Genomic DNA, 20,995 nt, shown 5'->3' on the forward strand with positions numbered 1-20,995 from the left:
CCCGCTTCGCTGGGCATTTAAAATTAACTTTATTATTAATTGTCATTAGTATTAGGTAGTCCAAAACTCATATAAATATCAGCCTATCCACTAAGTACATGTATTTTCTACATGGATACCAAGTTTCAAGTCAATCAGATGCATGGTTCAGTAGTTATAACGGAACATCCGTAAAAACCACTGTAGATTTATATACAATTAGCGTAGAATTATAGATTGGGTGGCATATTTTTTTTGTTAATACATCAGTATATTGCTTCTGACATTTTAATATAAATGCTATTTGTCACAGTGTTTGAATATATTTTTTTACTTTAAATTTTCCGTATGTATGAATGTGTAAGTTCCGAAAGAATGTGGCAAAGGAAAGTTTCCGAAGTACATTGTGATGCACAACAAAGTCCGATTCACTTCATGACATGACATCATAATGTAGAAAGCGGGTGCATCTACTCGAAGTTTAAATATACTGCATATTGCATTCGTTCAAACGCGCACAAAACAGAAACATCAACAGCAGGCTTACTGCGTGACATTTAAATTAATTTTCATAAATAAATAATAATAAATATTTACTAACAATCACGCCGCGTTAACTGGTCCCGTGATAAGTTCGTAAAGAACTTGTGTTACAGGTACAAGATAACGGAAATAAATGTAAGATTTTTATTATACACAAACATATATTTAATATACATCCATAACCCTGGAAAAGACATTTATATTTAACATACAAATATCTTCCCTTGGCGGGATTCGAACCCGCGACCCCCTTGTGTAGTGACCATGTCACTTACCACTACACCAGACGACCGTTAAATACTCCCCAGTTTTGATATAAAAATTAAAAAATAATTTTATATATGTGTAGTTCGATTGATAACAAACGGAATAAAATATAATGAGAAATGTTGCAATATTTTCCAGAACATAAAAATAGTGCTGCAATATAAAATTTTGTTGATCACTCTCATTACAATTCAGTGCAACCATTTCGGATTCTAAAGTCAGCATCGAAAGACATTGACATTTACTGTTGTACGTAAATTAACGACAAAGAATAATCGCTACAATGTAGTTTAGACTCACCTCATGTCTCGAGCAAGGACTAAATACGAGCAAGAAGTAAATATTCATTATGTTTAGATGCTGAGCCTAACGGTAATATAGACTATTTTTATTGACACGATTTTTGCACCGCTCGCCACCGGAGTAGAGTTCACACATACTACCTAGAACCACTGCGTTCATCCACAGCGCGATTCCAGAGATTTTTTTTGCCGCGTACCATCCGGCTTTGGAATGTCCTTCTTAAAACGAGGCTTGTGTTTAACGGTAGACAGCGGCTTGACTCTGCCCCTGGCATTGCTGATGCCCATTAGCGACCGTTACCAATCACAATCAGGCCGTGTGCTCATCTTCCTATAAGGACAATGAAAAAAAGCTGAATATATCTATGTGTTAATTATCGTCTTTTTAATGTTTTAAAAGCATTCCACATACAACGTTCCCAAGCTAAGATTATTTTACAAGAATTCGATAATAACAGAATGCATTCAGTATTGGCTAGGACTTACGTTTAATAAAGTTTTTTGGAAAGTCGAAGTTCCTTACGGCAGGCTTGGAGGAGATAGGGATTTTGCTGCGCGACCGAACTGAAAAAAATGTGATAGTAAAAACCATAAGAAAAAGTCCGTGGAATACGGCCTTGTTTTCCGCACAGCGATATTTCACCGCGCGATTTTTTTTTATATGGCACTTCGTTCCTATCCCACGACACCACACATCTTTTTAATTTTCAAACTCGTTTATTCTGAGCCTTCTGTGCGAACTTGAATATTGTGTTAACTCTGTTAAAACAAGTACGTTGACAGTGCAACGGTTAGGGAACTCAATATCTGCGAATATTTAACTTGAACGACACTTACAATTGTTAGTGTGCCGTTGTCTGCATTGTTAACTTGTTATTTTCATTGTTGTTGCAATTGATAATGTAAGTACTGTATACGCTGCGACCGTGACAGATTTCAACTTCAGAGACATTTAAACTTAATCAGAATTAACTGGTACTGATGCTGACCTTGTGCGGGGCAATCATTCGTTGCAATTCCAGAATAGCATCACATGTAAAGTCTGCCTTGACTTCATATGTCAAAGAGAGGGTTTGTGTAGTGAGCTACTAACATATAAGTACCACCGCGCTGCACGTTTCGGTCGGGAAAGGCTCAGGTGATTTGTATATAGTTTGAATGGAAGTTTGCCCCGATTATCACGAATGAACCAATTAATCAAATCATTCTGGTAGTAGAACCTCTTGTGAGTCCGCACGGGTAGGTACCACCATCCCTCCTATTCCTGCCGTGAAGCAGTAATGCGTTTCAGATTAAAGGATGGGGCAGCCGTTGTATCTATACTGAGACCTTAGAACTTATATCTCAAGGTGGGTGACGCATTTACGTCGTAGATGTCTATGGGCTCCAGTAACTACTTAACACCAGGTGGGCTGCGAGCTCAACCACCTTTCTAAGCAATAAAAAAAAGTCAGATCTTACTACCTAAAGTACCTAGACTCGAAGTTTTAAACACATTTTAAACACAAATTTTAAACACACCTTCTATCAATCGATGTAAATATTAGTAAATGTACGCCATTGAACTTGAAGCATGAAAATATATCTTAATCTTAAACAGCGTAAAGCTATATTTCAAAACATCAAAACACCAGACGAGACAAACATCAACAGTTATTACAATAAGGTCATCAAAATATGTAATTGTTTACTTAATGCAAATGCAGGAAGTGCGCATTTCCTTTGACCGAGCGTTACAGACTAAACAAAATCCAAGGTCTCCGTTATCTATTAACATCTAGGAAGGCTTCCTCCCCGACATCCGTGGTCGGGAATAGAACATCATAATTCAATAACGTGGTACAATGACCCGAACCACTACCATTTGTATGATTCGAAATTCCATTCGAGCTGATTTTGTAGTTTACGGTCAGTCTTCGTCGAATTCATTGCTAAACGTGAGAAAATTATCATATCATTACAGAAGTACGTTGCATTATTATCACTAGATGATGACCGAGCTTTGCTCGTTTTTTTTTTTTTTGATAACACCATCTGGTTGTGTCTTTAAAGCCGTTAGTTGCCCTCAATTAAGAAAAATAGTATTATTATTCGCCAATAGATGTCGGGAAGATTCACAAAGTTGATTATCGATAAAGATGATTATTGAAAACACGAATAAAACAACATTTTCTGAAAATAAATCGTAGCTAGATCGATTTATCGCCCCCGAAATCCCCTGTATACTAAATTTTATGAAAATCGTTGGAGCCGTTTCGAGATTCAGATTATATATATAGGTATATAAGTATATACAAGAATTGCTCGTTTAAAGGTATAAGATTCTTCAGTTTTAATATATGATTGGCAATTGATGTTAATAAATTAGTAAATGAAGTTATTCGTTCACCAATATAATCTCTCCTGTTTAGACCTTACCTTGTGCAGTTTACCGAAATCAATCATATCTTTAACAGACATTTACAATCAAACCAATCGAATTCAAAGTGTTTTTTTTTTATAAATGAAGGATTTAACAGACACTTTTAACTTAACAACCGATTTGGAATGACCGAAGGATTTTACCAAAGAAGGATCGGCGAGAAACTCGGCCTCTACTCTTTTCCAAAAAAAGGGATCTACCAAAAAATGTACGTTTTATTATTATCAAAATATAAAAAAATAAGTACGACTGGAAATAGAGCAGGTCAACGTAGCTCAACACTGACCACATTGCTGTTCTGTGTGAAAAACAATTTCAAGTCTTTCATTTCATTTCTTACTGGTGGTAGGACCTCTTGTGAGTCCGCGCGGGTAGGTACCATCACCCTGTCTATTTCTGCCATGAAGCAGTAATGCGTTTCGGTGTGAAGGGCGGGGCAGCCGTTGTAACTATACTGAGACTTTAGAACTTATATCTCAAGGTGGGTGGCGCATTTACGTTGCGGATGTCTATGGGCTCCAGTAACCACTTAACACCAGGTGGGCTGTGAACTCGTCCACCCAACTAAGCAATAAAAAAAAGTCGCCCACTGTCCGGATAGGACAACTACACAAAAAATTTCCTTATTATAAAAATATTAATTTTAAGTTCTATTCGGGGTATAAAGAAAATAATTATTCGAGTATACATTTTTTATTATGATTTTTTTATTGATAAAAATAAAAAAAATATGTTATTTTTTGTACGTTATCACAAAGTTAAGTCGTACACTGTGTGCATTACTAATAAAAATCTTACGTTACGGACGTTTTTCCCCGGCTAGGGTACCGTCCCATAAGGAACTTCGTTCCAAAAAAATTAATATATTTTTTTTAAATCAAAATTAATCTTTTCTTGCACGATCTTCTGCAATTATTGCAATAAGTCTGCAGTTTAACTTTATACAAATATAACTCGTGGTAGTGGCGAGGTCCGGTGAGCGGAAGTCAGCGTTGTGCAGGCAGGCCCAGCAATAAAATAATGCTTGATGATTTATTTGTAAACAGAACGTACGCACGTCAACGCACGGCGGCAATATCGTGTACAGACGCAGGATGTTTTGTAATTCGGATCACTATAGGCTAAAAGAAATTACTTTATAATCTATCGTACTATTTTTCAAGACAAACGCTATATGAAAATCGAAGATATAAACTTTTTTATTTTTCATTGCATTGATGGTTGGACGAGCTCACAGCTCACAAGTGGTTATCGGAGCCCATAGACTATCACGTAAATGCCGCCACCCACCTTGAGATATAAGTTCTAAGGTCTCAGTATAGTAACAACGGCTGCCCCGCCCTTCAAACCGAAACGCATTACTGCTTCACGGCTGAAATAGGCAGGGTGGTGGTATTTACCCGTGCGGACTCACAAGAGGTCCTACCACCAGTAATTACGCTAATTATATTTTGCGGGTTTGATTATTTATTTATTAAATGACAAACTGTACTGGTCTATCATATACGTAGCGTTTGCAGAACACACGAAAGAAGTTTATCATTTTATAGGTTATTTAATAATACATTTTTCACATACAACATAACATGTTTAACTCAATATTCAGTTGATTTTGACGGATCATTTCCTCATTTATGAAAGGATGTAGTTGATCAATTGGATGATTTTATTTTAATTCTTCTTTATTCATAGCTTGAGGAAGTAAATATTGATCTAGATTTTAATCCATAATTTAGACAAATGAATGTAAAATATATATTGAATACTACGTTTGTGAAGACAGATCGTAAATTACACCAAAATCGTCTACGTAAAACTTTTGGCGTGAAATGAATCAATAAATTAAATAAAGATTTACCGTGATGTGCAGTAGAGAACGGTTAGAATAAGAATAAGAAATAATATGTTAAATTTCTAAATATCTATTTTTAAGCTATTGCATAGCTTTTATCGCGGGCTTTGAGCGCGGAGACCGAATCAAGAAATTTTGTAACGAAAATAGAACCTAACACCCCCCACTCCGCCTACCATGTAGCTCGCGTTCAATACATTCACACGTTGCGCTTGTATAGTGTTTGTGAATAAGCGCGTGGCGTGACATCGCACTGCATGCGCATCATGAAAAGTCTGCCCATCTCTCTCTCGCGCGGTCTAACTTATGAGTGTGAAGGGGACAGTTAATGTTTATAAATATAGCGTGGGCTTATTTTATTCTTGTTTTAATATTAAATTATTATTGTCTAATTATAATTGCATAAGTTGATAAAAAATGCTATGCAATAGCTTTACCGCGGCGGCAGTCCCCGAGTGCCACACGTATTTTTTTCTATTCACGAAACAATTTCTCTTACGCCCGTACGCATTCAGGGTGAAATGTTTACACAGCGTCCTTTGTTTATTTTTGCTAGCTATGGATTAAAAAGCTTCTGAACTCCATTTTCGGATTTTATAGTCTTTTTGTTTGATTACGTTTAGTTTGTTTGTAATAGGTTCGGTAACGTGTTCAACATTATTCTTAGACGATATGTTAATTTTTTATGTATTCATTTATTATTTTAATAGTGATACAGATGTAGCGATGAACCCATTTTCGTGTTACCAGACATACCTACGTTTCTCTCTTAATTAATTCTAACGTCAATTGAACAATGTTTAGCGTTTTTTTTTTATTGCTTACATAGTTGGACGAGCTCACAGCCCACCTGGTGTTAAGTGGTTACTGGAGCCCGTGGACATCTACAATGTAAATGCGCCACCGACCTTGAGATATAAGTTCTGAGATCTAAGTATAGTTACAACGGCTGCCCTACCCTTCAAACTGAAACGCATTACTGCTTCACGGCAGAAATAGGCTAGGCGGTGGTACCTACCTACTACTAACAAGAGGTCCTACCACCAGTACAAGAGGTCCTACCACCAGTTTAGGTTTGTGTCAATCGCGATTCAAATATACCAAACTACTGCTGTTTGAACCAATGCTTTTCTATTGCATGATGGTGGAACAGGTCAGTCCATAGAATCACAACCTGAATGACGTCATCGAATTTGATACACAAGTCTAAGACTCAATTACACAGTGCAGCGGTTTCAAACTCTCTTTGCATAGATTGTTATGCGTAAAGAAAATAACCCACATTCCAATGAGATATTATGTAAATAATTGATGTAATTTATTGTCCAGTTCGGGCGGACGAACGAAAAAATTTCAAGATTTATTAATCCCACAAAACCTTTGAACGCGTATCGGCAATTCTTATATTCTAATTAGGTCTCATAAAAACTAACATAAAAGTCTACTAACACAAGTCGGATATAAATCATTCTAACTCATCTCTATCGTGAATCGTTTGACAACCACATGAAGAGGTTGTTAAACTTTTGTTTTGTACGTAATTCGATGTCGCGAAAGCGTTGAAAAATTAATAAAGACATTAGTTGTAAAGGCACAAACGTATTCTTTTTTTTTTATTGCTTAGATGGGTGGACGAGCTCATAGCCCACCTGGTGTTAAGTGGTTACTGGATCCCATAGACATCTACAACGTAAATGCGCCACCCACCTCGAGATATAAGTTCTAAGGTCTCAGTATAGTTACAACGGCTACCCCACCCTTCGAACCGAAACGCATTACTGCTTCACGGCGGATATAGGTGGGATGGTGGTACCTAAAACGGCACAATAGAATAAGGACTAGTATTTTCATTAAAATCGTAGCAATTTTGCAGATTTAAATAGTTGTCAAACAGTTATTGGCATTCATAAATAACATATCGTTAATAGAAGCACCAACCTCGAACAAGAGTTCGAAGTAGCAGCATAAAAAATAATGGCCAGCCTTCTCTTTAAGTCAGGGCGCATATCTCATTTCCTCGCGTCAAGAAGTGACAGAAAGCATGAAGCATTTACTGGTGGTAGGACCTCTTGCGAGTCCGCACGGGTAGGTACCACCGCCCTGCCTATTTCTGCCGTGAAGCAGTAATGCGTTTCGGTTTGAAGGGTGAGGTAGCCGTTGTAACTATACTGAGACCTTAGAACTTATATCTCAAGGTGGGTGGCGCATTTACGTTGTAGATGTCTATGGGCTCCAGTAACCACTTAATACCAGGTGGGCTGTGAGCTCGTCCACCCATCAAAGCAATAAAAAATAATAAAAAGAATCAGTACGGATAGCACTGAAATTTATTTTTGATGATTTTATTTCATCAATACTACTAACTACTACTCATTAATAGGACGAGCACTGTATTCTAGGGTCGTTTTAAATTTTGCGGCCAAAAAAAGTAACGATTTCATGAATTTAAACTTTCTCTAATTTTCCATAGGTATATTTTTTTTGTATTTAGGCATGCTCAGAATAAAAAAAATGCTTCATCACAATCAAGTCACAATCAAGTCAATCACTAATTTATTGATAATATTATATAATAATCATTTATATTTTTCATTTTATGCATTTGATAACGCCAACACGGATGTCAATTTAAATACGAACTTTTTAAGAAAGCTTAGAAATCGTATTACTTTTATATATATTTAATAATGTTCTAATATCCAGTTAGTTTTCCTTTACTATTGTGTTATATACTGATTAAATAAAAGTGCCGAATTTCAACACGCATTACTGGAAAATAGCAAACAAGTTAGAATTTGAATTTCGGACCAGTGATAAGAATGAGATTTGGGGTAGTTTTTAATATAACTCCTAATCCCAGTGTTTACGAATATATAGTTATAGGACCACGTACCTGTTGTCGTAACAACAGATTTACTGTACTTATAATTACGGTAATATTAAGGTTATGAGAATCAAATCAAATAACTCGCTTTTGGCCCCAAATTTGAAAACGACCCTCTAGTTCTATTTAGGAATCGATGCCAAAACCCTCGGTCCAGCAGTAAGAGGCGCTAAACACACAGTGCCAGACAACCGATCGAATAAAATAAAAACACTAAGATGAAAACGCTCATTAAGAATAGTCTCCGTTCGATCACATCTGTCTTATATCTGCTCAGGCTTTTACGTCATAAATCTCTTATACAACAGAGCGATTCCGAGGTGCGCCCGAATCTTAGTAATAAAACGTTTGAATTTTATTAGTTCCCAAGCACTATAGTTTATGGATGTTTTAATTCGTGGCGCGGTATGTATCGTAAAACATAAAACAATAAAAATTGCACAATCGCGTATTAACAGTTTAGTTTAAGGGCTACTGTGAATTGAGATTGATTACTAGATTGATATTTTATAGGGAGTCTTTACTAATTCAAATAATAGGAAAGTTTAGCGAGCAGCATTAACTTATCATATGCTACATTTATCATTCACGTTCAGTAAATATGATACAAAATATAATGACAAAAGATAAAAAATCTAGTATGTAATGTGCATAAAACGTATTTAGATCGCTTCAGTCAGTGATCATTATAAATCTTTCTAAGAAAATCTCAGTTGATGACATTAAGTTAATGAATGAACTCACACTTCTTCTTGCCCTTATCCAACATACTACGGAGTGGCGGCAACATGTCCTTTCATCATTATGCATAGGGATTCGGCATAAGATTAACTATCATGAACTTCCTTGGGTTGGAACCAAGGACGCCCAGCACCATTGCGACGGATGCGGAGCGGCTTTCACTTTTTTCAAAATGTTCCAAAGTCTTACCACGAGCACAATAAAAATCCTCAATATCCTTAAAACCAGAAAGACATATTAAGCCACATCTAACAGCCCGTAGCTTCGTATTCATAATTTAACGGTCGCGTTTTAATCAGGCCAAAGTTTTATTCTTGTTTATACCACTTGCATTAATGAAGAGATTGTTAACCTTTTAAATTTTGTGGCGTCTACAATTAACGAAATCCATTATGAACGGAAGACTGATTATTTATTTTCGAGGCGGAGATAAGCTACACACATTAAACTATGTATTTATGCGTGTGCTTCGTCTTTGTAAGGGTCTCAGGCTTATCAACGTTCCCAAATAGGCACCCAAAAGGAATAAACATCAAAATATCACGTTGATTACATAGCTATCTCATTGTTTTAAATAAAACTTAACTGTTAATAAGATGACTGGCATCTGTCGGTTCTAGTGGTGAGTAAATTTTCCGTTTGTTTTCTTTGAAATCTGCAATTGAATCGAAGCCTTCGATCGCTGCCGTCTCTAATATAAGTCAAATTCTGGTAACTAATACTCTTTATTTACATAAATACGTTTTTCGTTCTTTCAATAGTGTTTAAGCCATTTCCAGATCTCATAGATTTTGTAATGCAACTACCCACTTAAAGCATGAGAGGCTATGCGTCATGATAATCGCCTTATCGTTGCCGCCGCTGACTACCCCCCGAATCCTGATCACGCAAGAGCAAGTCACCGTCGTCGCCCTAGACACGTCCTTACGGATCCTTCAGATCCAATAACTCTTGCATTAGATACCTTCAGCTCTAACACTAGGAGTAGGCTGAGGAACCCCGGTAACCGTACTCGTCGAACTCGACAAAGAGGTCGACGTGCACCCTAACCCATGCATCAGCCCGCTGAGTTTCTCGCCGGATCTTCTCAGTGGGTCGCGATTCCGATCCGGTAGTAGATTCATTCGCGAAGCAATTACTCTTGAGTTGTTAGGTCTCCTTCGGAGGCGCTCGGGCAGTTGTTAGCAAATCCCACACCTCCTGGCTGAGCTTTTGCTCGCCCACATGACCTGGTGAAACTGGAAAGGCCTCCGGGCCACCAGTAAACTTTCAATCATAAAAAAAGCATGAGACTGTAGTCTGTTAAGCACATATAAGCTGGATAATAGTGTCTGTACGGATCCACAATAATAACAACTATTACGTAATTGATTTTATTGGTAGATCCTCCCTTCCCATCCCTCTGTTTATTTCCACCACGAAGCAGTAATACTTTCGACTAGAAGGGCGCGCCAATCAGTATTTCAAAACTGGGACTTCCAAGTCCAATGTCTCAAGCTAGCTACGTTTACCTAGTGGCTCCGGTAACCAACCGGCGTGATGTGAGCTCTTTCACAAATCTATTCAATAAAAAAATCTGCTGATAAAAACATATTCAAATTATGAAATAATAATAGATATAAATATGACATAAATAAATAAAGTAACGTCGACGAAAACTGTTACATAACAGTCTTTTGATAAACTGTTTAAAATAGCACAATAAGCCAAGCTAGCATTCAGGTCACAGAATAATGAAATTAATAGACACAAATATGATAATTAATTGCTTAGTTAGACCTCCTTCGATGGGTTCAAAGTACGTTATAATTTATATCATTGAGAACGTAATTTCTACATGTATATGTATTTCACTGGATTGGTACACCGCGCGTAGTTCGTTTCCAAATGATTCTTGTCCACCCGATGGTCGTCTGGAAGAGATCGCTCTTAGCGATTAGACCGCCAATTGTACTTTTTGTGTTTAATGTATCGCACTGTTTATTTGTTTTTTGATGTACAATAAATAATACTCTCTCTTTATCTTTATCTCTCTCTCTCTCTCTCTCTCTCTCTCTCTCTCTCTCTCTCTCTCTCTCTCTCTCTCTCTCTCTCTCTCTCTCTCTCTCTCTCTCTCTCTCTCTCTCTCTTTCTAATTTCTTAGATTTTATTACGATTGTATAATGTTTTCACTATTATGCGGTGTCCGAGAGAATGATATCAATTTAATTTAAATTCAGTCCAAAATTATATCATGAATTTTAATGTAATGATTATTATTTTAAATTATAAGCATTCGTTAGTATTGTTAGGGCGTTTTTTTTATTTAATCGTATCTTCTACGCGCTTCAATTTTATATCATCCGTATGATCAAGAATGCACATGCTCAGCGACGGAATAATAAACAGGTTAGGAACTTGTCTTCCAACGTAAGCCAAAACTTAGAAGACGCAACCATTAGAGGTTAACAAAATGCCCTGTCGCCAATTTTTTATCCAATCCAATAATTTCCAAATGCGAATACTTATAAAAAAAAATGCGCAGACATCATCAAATTCAACTTAATCTGTATCTTTATGCGTGTTATTAGCTCTGACGTCACTTGGGGCTAAACACACAAGGTAATCATAAATCATACGCTAATACTCCACAAAATGTGATTATGTAATGGTTTTATTTAATTATGATTCACTAAGCTATTTTTTTGTTTTATTATTATTGCTGTCCGGTTGTCTATTATAATCTATATATTAATACGTGAAGCAAAAACTTTGTATCCCTTTTTACGAAAACTGCGCGGACGGAGGAGTATGAAATTTTCCACACTTATAGAGAATATAGAGAAGAAGTGCACAATGCTAATTTTTTTTTTTAAAATAATGCATAAAAGATACATTAAATCAATAAAGAAAACATTACACACACTACATACCATGTATTTGACGCACACGCATGCATACTATTTATTGTCAAACATTTGTTCTTGGCGTCTGTTGTCAAATTGAGAATAGATTAAATATCGTTTGCCTTTGTTAATATTTTTTATAGTGTAGTCTTGGCGAAATTTGTGATTATAGAAGTATAAAATACAATCATAATAGTGTACAAACTTACAATTCCAATTAATTATAGTCGAATTTCGACTACTGCGGGAGCTCTAGTAATATCTAAAGTATAATGTAAAATTATCATTAACAATTCATCAATTACCAATTAACGCTATCAATTATTATCAACGTATTAATTAACGCAAACCGCGTAAGGATCGTGAAGGATAAATGGCGAGCAAGCAATATACGTTTGCCAACACAAAGGATTTCAATCTTTACGTACGTGGAATATGGTTGATTACGACTTATTGCGCAAATTAGGTCCATCACTATTCTCGTTGTGTATGCAACAGGAATAAATTTGACTCGTGTTGTCTGATTGCAGACTAATAGACAATATGTAGACATAAGTCACATGCTAATAAAAACAAGGCTATTGTTCTCGCTTTTTAGAGATCACAGGGAGGACTTATCAACTGTGTATGAATATCCTTTTTCTTGAATTCTTATTTCGTGATCATTAGGTACGGAGAGAGGAGATTGATGGGGGCAAATTCTTTTTAGTCGATGCCGTTCTACTGTACTCATTTAATTATTGTGTTATTCTTAATTGGCAGATTTAATTGGCAACTTGTAACTCATGGTTAAAACAATTGCCTTTAACCATATACTGGTTAAGTGTCGAAGCTTTTTTGCGAAAAACTTCCGAAACTTCTCAGTTAATTTCGATTATAAAAGAAAATACTTGAACATGGTGCGGAATGTGAAAACGATGTATGCGTTATGGCTTGAAGGGTGGGACAATCTTTATACAATTCAGTTGGAATTTCGACTCTATGCCTCAAGGCGTGTGGTGCCATTCACGTTGGAATGCCTGTGAGCATCGGTAACCACTTGACATTAGGTTGCCCGGGACCTCACTCACCCATCTAAGTAATGTAAAAGAAAAAAAAACCGATACTAGTAATTCAAACTAAGATTTGCGAAATAAAAAACCAGACTTTCGAAATGAGACCCACTAGTGTGACCATGAAATATGTGTTTCAAACAATACTCCCACCGTAGGGTGCCCCCGCGGTTACCACTAGTCCCTTCTCGGAAGGACGTGCCATTATACAGAGTGACTCATTTTAAATCGTTTTTTTTTTACACGATGAATTTTCTATGCTTGTTAATTATAAATTCATGTTAAAATGCCACTTACTCGTTTTTATTGTTCCGTTGACTCATAATTTCGGATCAACGATTGATGTATCGTGATTAAGTTGTGTTTTTTTTTGTACACGTGTTTATGAGTTTTTAACAGGATGACGTATAAATTTTATTGCTAATAAAAGTAATTTTTTTATTGGCTATAATTGTGTTTTAATAGTTTTAATTTTTTTTTATCTATAAAGATTTTTAAAATTCACATGCGTAAAATGAAATCTGCAAAAGCATTGAGGTTAAAGCTTTTCGAGATCGTAATTTAAAACACCCTATATATCAAGAGGTCGTACGAAATTTCATCGCGTTCATTCTCGCCGAGGCATCGAAAGAGGCTTAACTTTTTTTTTTTCTTAAACCTCAATAAATCTACCGTCTGGACACATATGGGTAAGGAGCCCGTGAAAGCCTGATTAAGTAGTATATCTTACTGAAAGCGGAAACCTTTAAACGTTTTGTGTCTGATATAACGATTTGGATGTCATATCATGAAATATCTAATTGTAATTTTGTATTTGACATAGCTTAGAGTAGACACGGGCTTGCTTCGATTTAACGAACATTCGAGTTATCTTGTGTTCGAAATTTATATCTGACGAAGGGCAAGAGCACAAGAGTTTAAAAGACCGTTTCTCGGTTGACTGTCTTTTAATTTTATTTGATTTACATTCCGACTTTTCGAACGATGATCTACAGAGTGAGCACGATACATGTTTGTTCTTTTTTTCCTACCTATTCTTGTAACCTCGGGGGGTTATTCTAGATTCACCGAACTAGTAGGTGAGCTCGCGGGGCTCAAACCGGGAGTGTTGCTAACACTGGCTCTAGCATGAGCAGTGCTTCGCAGAATCTACCATCGGATGGGAAACGTGACCCACTGAGAAGATCCGTCGAGAAATTCAGTGAGCTGTGTCTATGGGTTAGTTTATTCATAGCTCGTTCTTGACGCGCTTTTATTAGTCTTTTTTTTCTAGTTGCGGGTTATATCGGCGTAACCTGACAAGTAGGTGAGCTCACGGGGCTCTAACCTGATGATGTTGCTAACAACAGCCCTACCGAAAACAATGCTTTGCACCGGATCGGAAATCGGCCTACTGATAGGATCCGGGGAAAAACTCAGTGGGTTGTGTCTGTGGAGTTTTGTGTATGCTTGTATGTCTGCAACGGAAGCTTTAAAGCTTTACGTCATTCTCGTCGACTTCAAAACTCACGAGTAACTAGAACTAGAGAAAACTTGCACACGCATCAAGGATCAATGACAGTACAATAATTTTATGACTTTTCCTCGGGTATCTTGACCAGTATCAATACGATGAAAAGTAGTTGAAATAATTTGTTAGTTCGGTTTGATATTTAAGCGTATTTTTTAAGTTTTTTAATTACATATATTAATTATTACTAAAATGTCTCTGTGCTGCACTATGACTTGCTTAATCTACGACAATAAAAATACAAATTTCTTCAGCATTCTATTGTGAACAAACCCAGGTTGGTACTTCAGACATTCCTGTTCGAACAGTGGGATAGCGGACGATACAATTGAGGTCAAAATTTCGACCTCATGTCCCAAGATAATTCGCGGAATTCCCGTTGTAATATATTTACGCTCCAGTCAATCCAACCACTATGGCAATAAAAGCGTAAAAAGCCCCACTGACTGACACAAACCTCAAATGTTTAATCTAGAACCAATTACAAAAAAAAAAACCAATTCAACGACAAACCGTATGTGGCAGTCACTAATACCTAATTGGTCATTCAGCAAAAAGACCTAATCTGCGAGGATCGTTTGTGGTCACAAGCCAACGTAATTGCTAACTGGTTTTTCATGAAACATTCATAAAGCAATGATTGAGTTGCTTGCACGGTAACTTAGATGGTAGTGAGTTTTATATTGATTTTAAGTTAGTATTTATTGGTAAAAGGTGAAAGATAATTATTCTAATATTAATCGCGAATTTTCTTAGGAAATTTCTGAATAGAAAGTATAGTGATAGTAGTCAAAGTGACAATTCTTTTGTGTAACGGCAGTCACATATAGAAAAAGGCAGGAATGTTGTGGCACATATATTAGGGGTCATATTACGTTCTAAGCTATTGATTTTCAATATAATTCCTTCATCATGTAAATTGTCCACGAATACGTTTTAGAAATTGAGATAAATCGGTATTTGCCTCGAAGTGTTGACCTCCGACATTGCTCCAACACTCGGATACACATCGGCTGTTCTAGTTATGACTAGAGCATTTAATTATAAGTAAAGACGCTTATTAATTATGTTTACTTTTATTCCAAATAACGCTTCTCGTACACTAATAAGTTTAATATTAAGTAATTACGTGTGGTTCCATAACCACACTCAGACACGAATATGAGGAGCTTTTAAAAGATAGGTAGACATGGTATGTACTGATATGTTTAATTTTTTATATTTTTTGTTGAAGACAGAAATGCATACGGCCCTCCTTAACTGATGGTAAGCAACAGTGATTGTTGCTCATTCGAATTCTTGAAATAATTTCTATTGCGGCTTTTTAATGTCGTATCTATGACCGTCAGATCCGTTGTGACAGTGTCAATTATCTATATATTAATACGTGAAGCAAAAACTTTTTATTCCTTTTTACGAAAATTGCGCGGACGGAGGGGTATGAAATTTTCCACACTTATAGAGAATATAGAGAAGAAGTGCACAATGCTAATATTTTTTTTAAATAATGCACAAAAGATACATTAAATCTATAAAGAAAACATTACACACACTACATACCATGCATTTGACGCACACACGGATGCATACTATTTATTGTCAAACATTTGTTCTTGGCGTCTGTTGTCAAATTGAGAATAGATTAAATATTGTTTGCCTTTGTTAATATTTTTTATAGTGTAGTCTTGGCGAAATTTGTGATTATAGAAGTATAAAATACAATCATAATAGTGTACAAACTTACAATTCCAATTAATTATAGTCGAATTTCGACTACTGCGGGACCACTAGTATACTATAAAGTGTACTTACTTCTATTCGCTAAACATTCGTGTACTAAATAATATGTATTAGGTGTATCCTAAGTTTCATCCGTTTTAGTTTATATTTGAATATGCTTTTTTTTAAAGTTAAAAGCTTAAAGTCTTACCGTTAAATGTTGAGGTCATATTTTAATTACCTATAGTTATATATACTTCTTTGTTATTATAAATATCTTGAATGTATAAACATGCTTCCGATTTATAAAGTATAATAAATATATTCAGAGACAAAATAATACATTCAACTTGAAGTCGAAGAAAACGTAAATAAGTCGTCAAATCAAAACGCGTGTCTTCGCGAAATCTGTAAAACTTGTTTCACATCGAGGGAACAGTTTGAAAAACTTTCTTCTTCGAGGAAACACTTTGTGTTCTATTCATCTCTCTCGCACTCGGAGTATTAAGCTCGACTCGAGTGTGGAAGAAAGAGATAGGTCATTTTACGTCACGCAGGGCGAAGGCACGCGAGTGTTCTTGCACTTGCTTTATTTATTTTGTTGGCCGCCATGTTTTTTTTGGTCTTTTTCCGAAAGGGACGTCTTTGTTTGGGCTCGGCCGTGGTCGGTACCTCGGATAATTTCTTTATTCCACTGAGCCCACCCTACAATTTCCTTCGTCGCTATATTACAAGCTTGATTTGTTTAATAATTTTATTATGCGCTGCGATTCAATGTTATTGCTTCATTATGTTAGTTCTGCGATTTTGTTCTGTTTAGTTCTCTGTAATATTTATTAGTTGCGGGTTTGCTTTTCGAATTATTCGTAGGCAAGATAATAAACGCATACATTGCTACTGTAAATGACATCAGAAAAAAAAATGCCATTATAGAAGCTATTGGAAATAACAAACTTAGAACTCACCGAATTTTACGGTAGGCAGCGGCTTGGCTCTGCTCCTGGTATTGCTGAAGTCCATGGGCGACGGTAACCACTTACCATCAGGTGGGCTGTATGCTCGTCTGCCTACAAGGACAATAGAAAAACATAGTATTACATTGTATTAATGTTTTCAGTGCCATATACAACGATTTTGTTAAAGCCACATCTTTACCTATCAACTTCAGTCATTGTATGTAGTAACAGTTGATAAGAATTGACGATTTTGGAGGCAAAGGCATTTTATATATCAAAGTACCCGCTGACCTTGTGTTTAAAGATATGCATAATTTTGAAAAAAATATATTAAAATGCTGATAAGTGTAGCTACTATATAATCTGAAGCGAATATAACTCTTATTATAATGCCGTTAAAACTTTGAGATAATAATTCCACAACAGCTGTTCTCCCGGAACAAGTGATTATCTTGCGCCCGAAACAGATAGTGTGCTAGTGATACCCATAATTGAGAATCTGCAAAATGCCCTTCCGCAAAAAAACCAAAAAGGTGATTCAAACATCAAACGGATCGCTTCAATCTTTTGATTCTTGTTAAGCTCAGAAGAAAGAATACGATGCTTATTTAAAACCGGCTCCGCCCGACCACGATTTGGCAATAATATTTTTTCCTATTATAATCCGATTTTCATAATTTCAAACCTAACTTACTCTTTTTAGCATTAGCATTTGCCTGTAAAAGGTCCGTCGTAATCTTTACAGCCATTTCGGAGAGCCAGAGTGAATTAACACACAGTAAAATGTTTTTTTTTTACAACACTATATTTCTAATTTTATTGTGGGCGTAGCCATCATACAACACAAGATATTTGACAAATGCCTGAATCTCGCTTACGCCATTTTCAAAGTAAGCTTGCGTATGTACAAGTTCCGAACAACAACATCAGGACCGTCTACCGTGCAGTATCACCCGCTCGGTGGAAGATCTTCCCTTTGTCGTATATTTCCCCAAATTATAATTGAATATGCAATTTCATTAAAATGTTCAAGAAATGAAATAACTGATTATTTTCTAAAGCAGTGTAAAATTTAAAATATTAACTTTTGAGATACCTATATTTTAATGTTAATTAGCAATTGAAAATTACTGGAATTATTATAAAATGGCTGTAGGTAAGCCTCAAAACTACATGTATATGAAAAAAACGTATTTGACAAAATATGCGACATGTGCCGTTTTCGAAATGGCATATTCAATTAAAAAGGACTCGAAAGTTGGTATTTTGACAATACAAACTAAAATTTCGATTTTATTTGTTTTTATGGACTGTAAGAGTTCGATGATGCCGCCGACACGGGGCCAAGCCTTGCTTTTTACGCCCAATGGAACCCCACTGCTAGACCTTGAGGATCGCGTTCAAATGCCAAATATTCGGACCGAGAATACGACAAAAACAACTAACCTAATATGTCATTGTGTTCCAAACTAACAATGAAAAATATAATTTACATATTAAATTGCTAGTATCTTTTTTTTATTGCTTAGATGGGTTGAGGAGCTCACAGCCCACTTGGTGTTAAGTGGTCACTGGAGCCCATAGATATCTACAACGTAAATGCGCCACCCACCATGAGATATAAGTTCTAAGGTCTCAAGTATAGTTACAACGGCTGCCCCACCCTTCAAACCGAAACGCATTACTGCTTCACGGCAAAAAAAAAAAAAGGGTGGTGGTGGGTAGGTAGGGTCTCTCAAGAGGTCCTACCACCTCTACTTATTAAATTCATTAATGAATAACTTTTGTTTGGAACCAGGTTAGCTGCAGCAGCGGCAGCGGCGGCAGGAGCCACTAGCGAGCTGAGCTACCTTGCTGCGCTCCACCCCGCCTACCGCCCAGTGCCCTATGACCATCCCCTGTACGGTGCTAACACCTTAAGAGGTAAGATAAAGCTACTATAGCCACATCAATGTATATATTTTATAACCAAACCGTCGAAGTTTGAAGTCGTCGTGGCCCAAAGAATAAGACGTCCGGTCCATTCGTATATAGTATAATGAAATGCGTACTTAACAAGTGTTCAGGATGGACTTCCACGGTGAAGGAATAACATCTTCTTCTTCTTCTTCTATATATATATAAATGAATTGCTGTTCGTTAGTCTCGCTAAAACTCGAGAACGGCTGTACCGATTTGGCTAATTTTGGTCCTGAATTATTTGTGGAAGTCCAGAGAAGGTTTAAAAGGTAGATAAATATGAAAATGCTCGGAATTAAATAAAAATAATAAATTTGTTTTCCCTTTGATGTGTCCGCCGTGGGACGGATTCCATTTGTTTGTCTTAAGTTTATTTTATACAAAAGTTTAGGTCTTTTATTTATCGATTGAGGCACTACGAAGTCTGCCGGGTCAGCTAGTCGTGTAATAAAAATCAAATCCCAAAATTATAATTTGCGTAATTACTGGTGGTAGGACCTCTTGTGAGTCCGCACGGGTAGATACCACCGCCCCGTTTATTTCTGCCGTGAAGCAGTAATGCGTTCCGGCTTGAAGATTGGGGCAGCCGTTGTAACCATACTGAAACCGTAGAACTTACATCTCAAGGCGGGTGGCGCATTTACGTTGTAAATGTCTATGGGCTCCAGTAACCACTTAACACCAGGTGGGCTGTGAGTTCGTCCATCCATCCAAGCAATAAAAAAAAGCCTAATAAACATGTGGTGCCAAAATAGATAGATCAATACAGAATTCCAGCATATACCATTGGAGATAGATTTGAAGGAGGTTTGGCGACAGGCATGATGTAAAACTCATGCTACATCCCTATGCAGTATTATACGAGGATATGCGATGCCGACTCCACATAACGCGGGATAAGAGGCAAGAATAATGATAAGTTAAAGGATTTCGTGATATTAGGTCTCAAATGCTAGACAGATATGCTTTTCTTAAAGTAGTATATGAGGAGAGTCTTCTGGTGTGATTTGAAGCTCGATGGTGTCTCTAATAACCTTGATGAGCCACGCTGGCTATTGTTAGCAACACTCCCGGTTTGCGCCCCGTGAGCTCACCTACTAGCTCGGTGAATCTAGATTAACCCCTCGAGGTTACACTAGCTCGGTGAATTTAGAATAACCCCTCGAGGTTACTAGAATAGGTAGGAAAAATAAATAATAATTAAAAAAAAACTAACAAAATACGCTGCTATAGAAAATTCAACTAAAAAATAGAAAAAAAATTTTAATAAATTTGAATTAAAAATAGTGTTAAGAAAAAACGATTTTATTGTAAAAAAGCGTGGGGTGCTTTTCAGGATATTATCAAAATAACCCTCTACTCATATTGTCTCTGTTCTCTACTCATAGTACTGATACCACGCAGCCCGCGCTTTTTTTTACAATATAATCATTTTTTCTTACACTATTTTAGATTCAAATTTAGTAAAATTTATTTTCTACTTTTTAGTTGGATTTTCTATAAAAGCATATTTTGTTAGATTTTTTAAACTATTATTTATTTTTCATTTTTTAGTTGAATTTAAATTTTTTTTAATATTGAATTGTCATTGGTCCTTAATAAGTACACCAAAGGGGATGGCCCATTTTAGGCCCAAAGCGGACAATAGATTATAGAAAAAATACTTAGTGCATTAATTTTGTCATAAATAAATATGCATTTACTTTCTTGCAAATAAGCGCCACTACAGTTTACAATAAGTAGTTTAAAAAAAGTAACTCTATTGAAAAAACAAGGATTTTTATTTTTGCGGGAAAAATATTGCCAGCTTCAAAACCTTTTACGTATAAAGTAAATATTTTGAGTATATAAATAAAACATATAAATAAATCATTTTAAGTATTATCATTAATCAATCGACTTTAATGGATTTTATGCACATAAA

The 20,995-nt window shown here is 36.2% G+C and overlaps 1 protein-coding gene across 2 annotated transcripts in view; it reads left to right on the forward strand.

Annotated features, from left to right (window-relative positions):
- LOC692674 (transcriptional activator cubitus interruptus) overlaps positions 1-20,995 on the forward strand; it is a 167,355-nt gene that overhangs the window by 93,484 nt on the left and 52,876 nt on the right. For both annotated transcript variants that reach the window (XM_062676509.1, XM_062676508.1), the window contains one exon: positions 18,911-19,035. In XM_062676509.1, the coding sequence (XP_062532493.1) occupies positions 18,911-19,035 (125 nt within the window). The remainder of the gene's footprint in view (positions 1-18,910; positions 19,036-20,995) is intronic.

Source organism: Bombyx mori, chromosome 27, assembly GCF_030269925.1.
Source record: "Bombyx mori chromosome 27, ASM3026992v2".
NCBI classification, from domain to species: domain Eukaryota; kingdom Metazoa; phylum Arthropoda; class Insecta; order Lepidoptera; family Bombycidae; genus Bombyx; species Bombyx mori.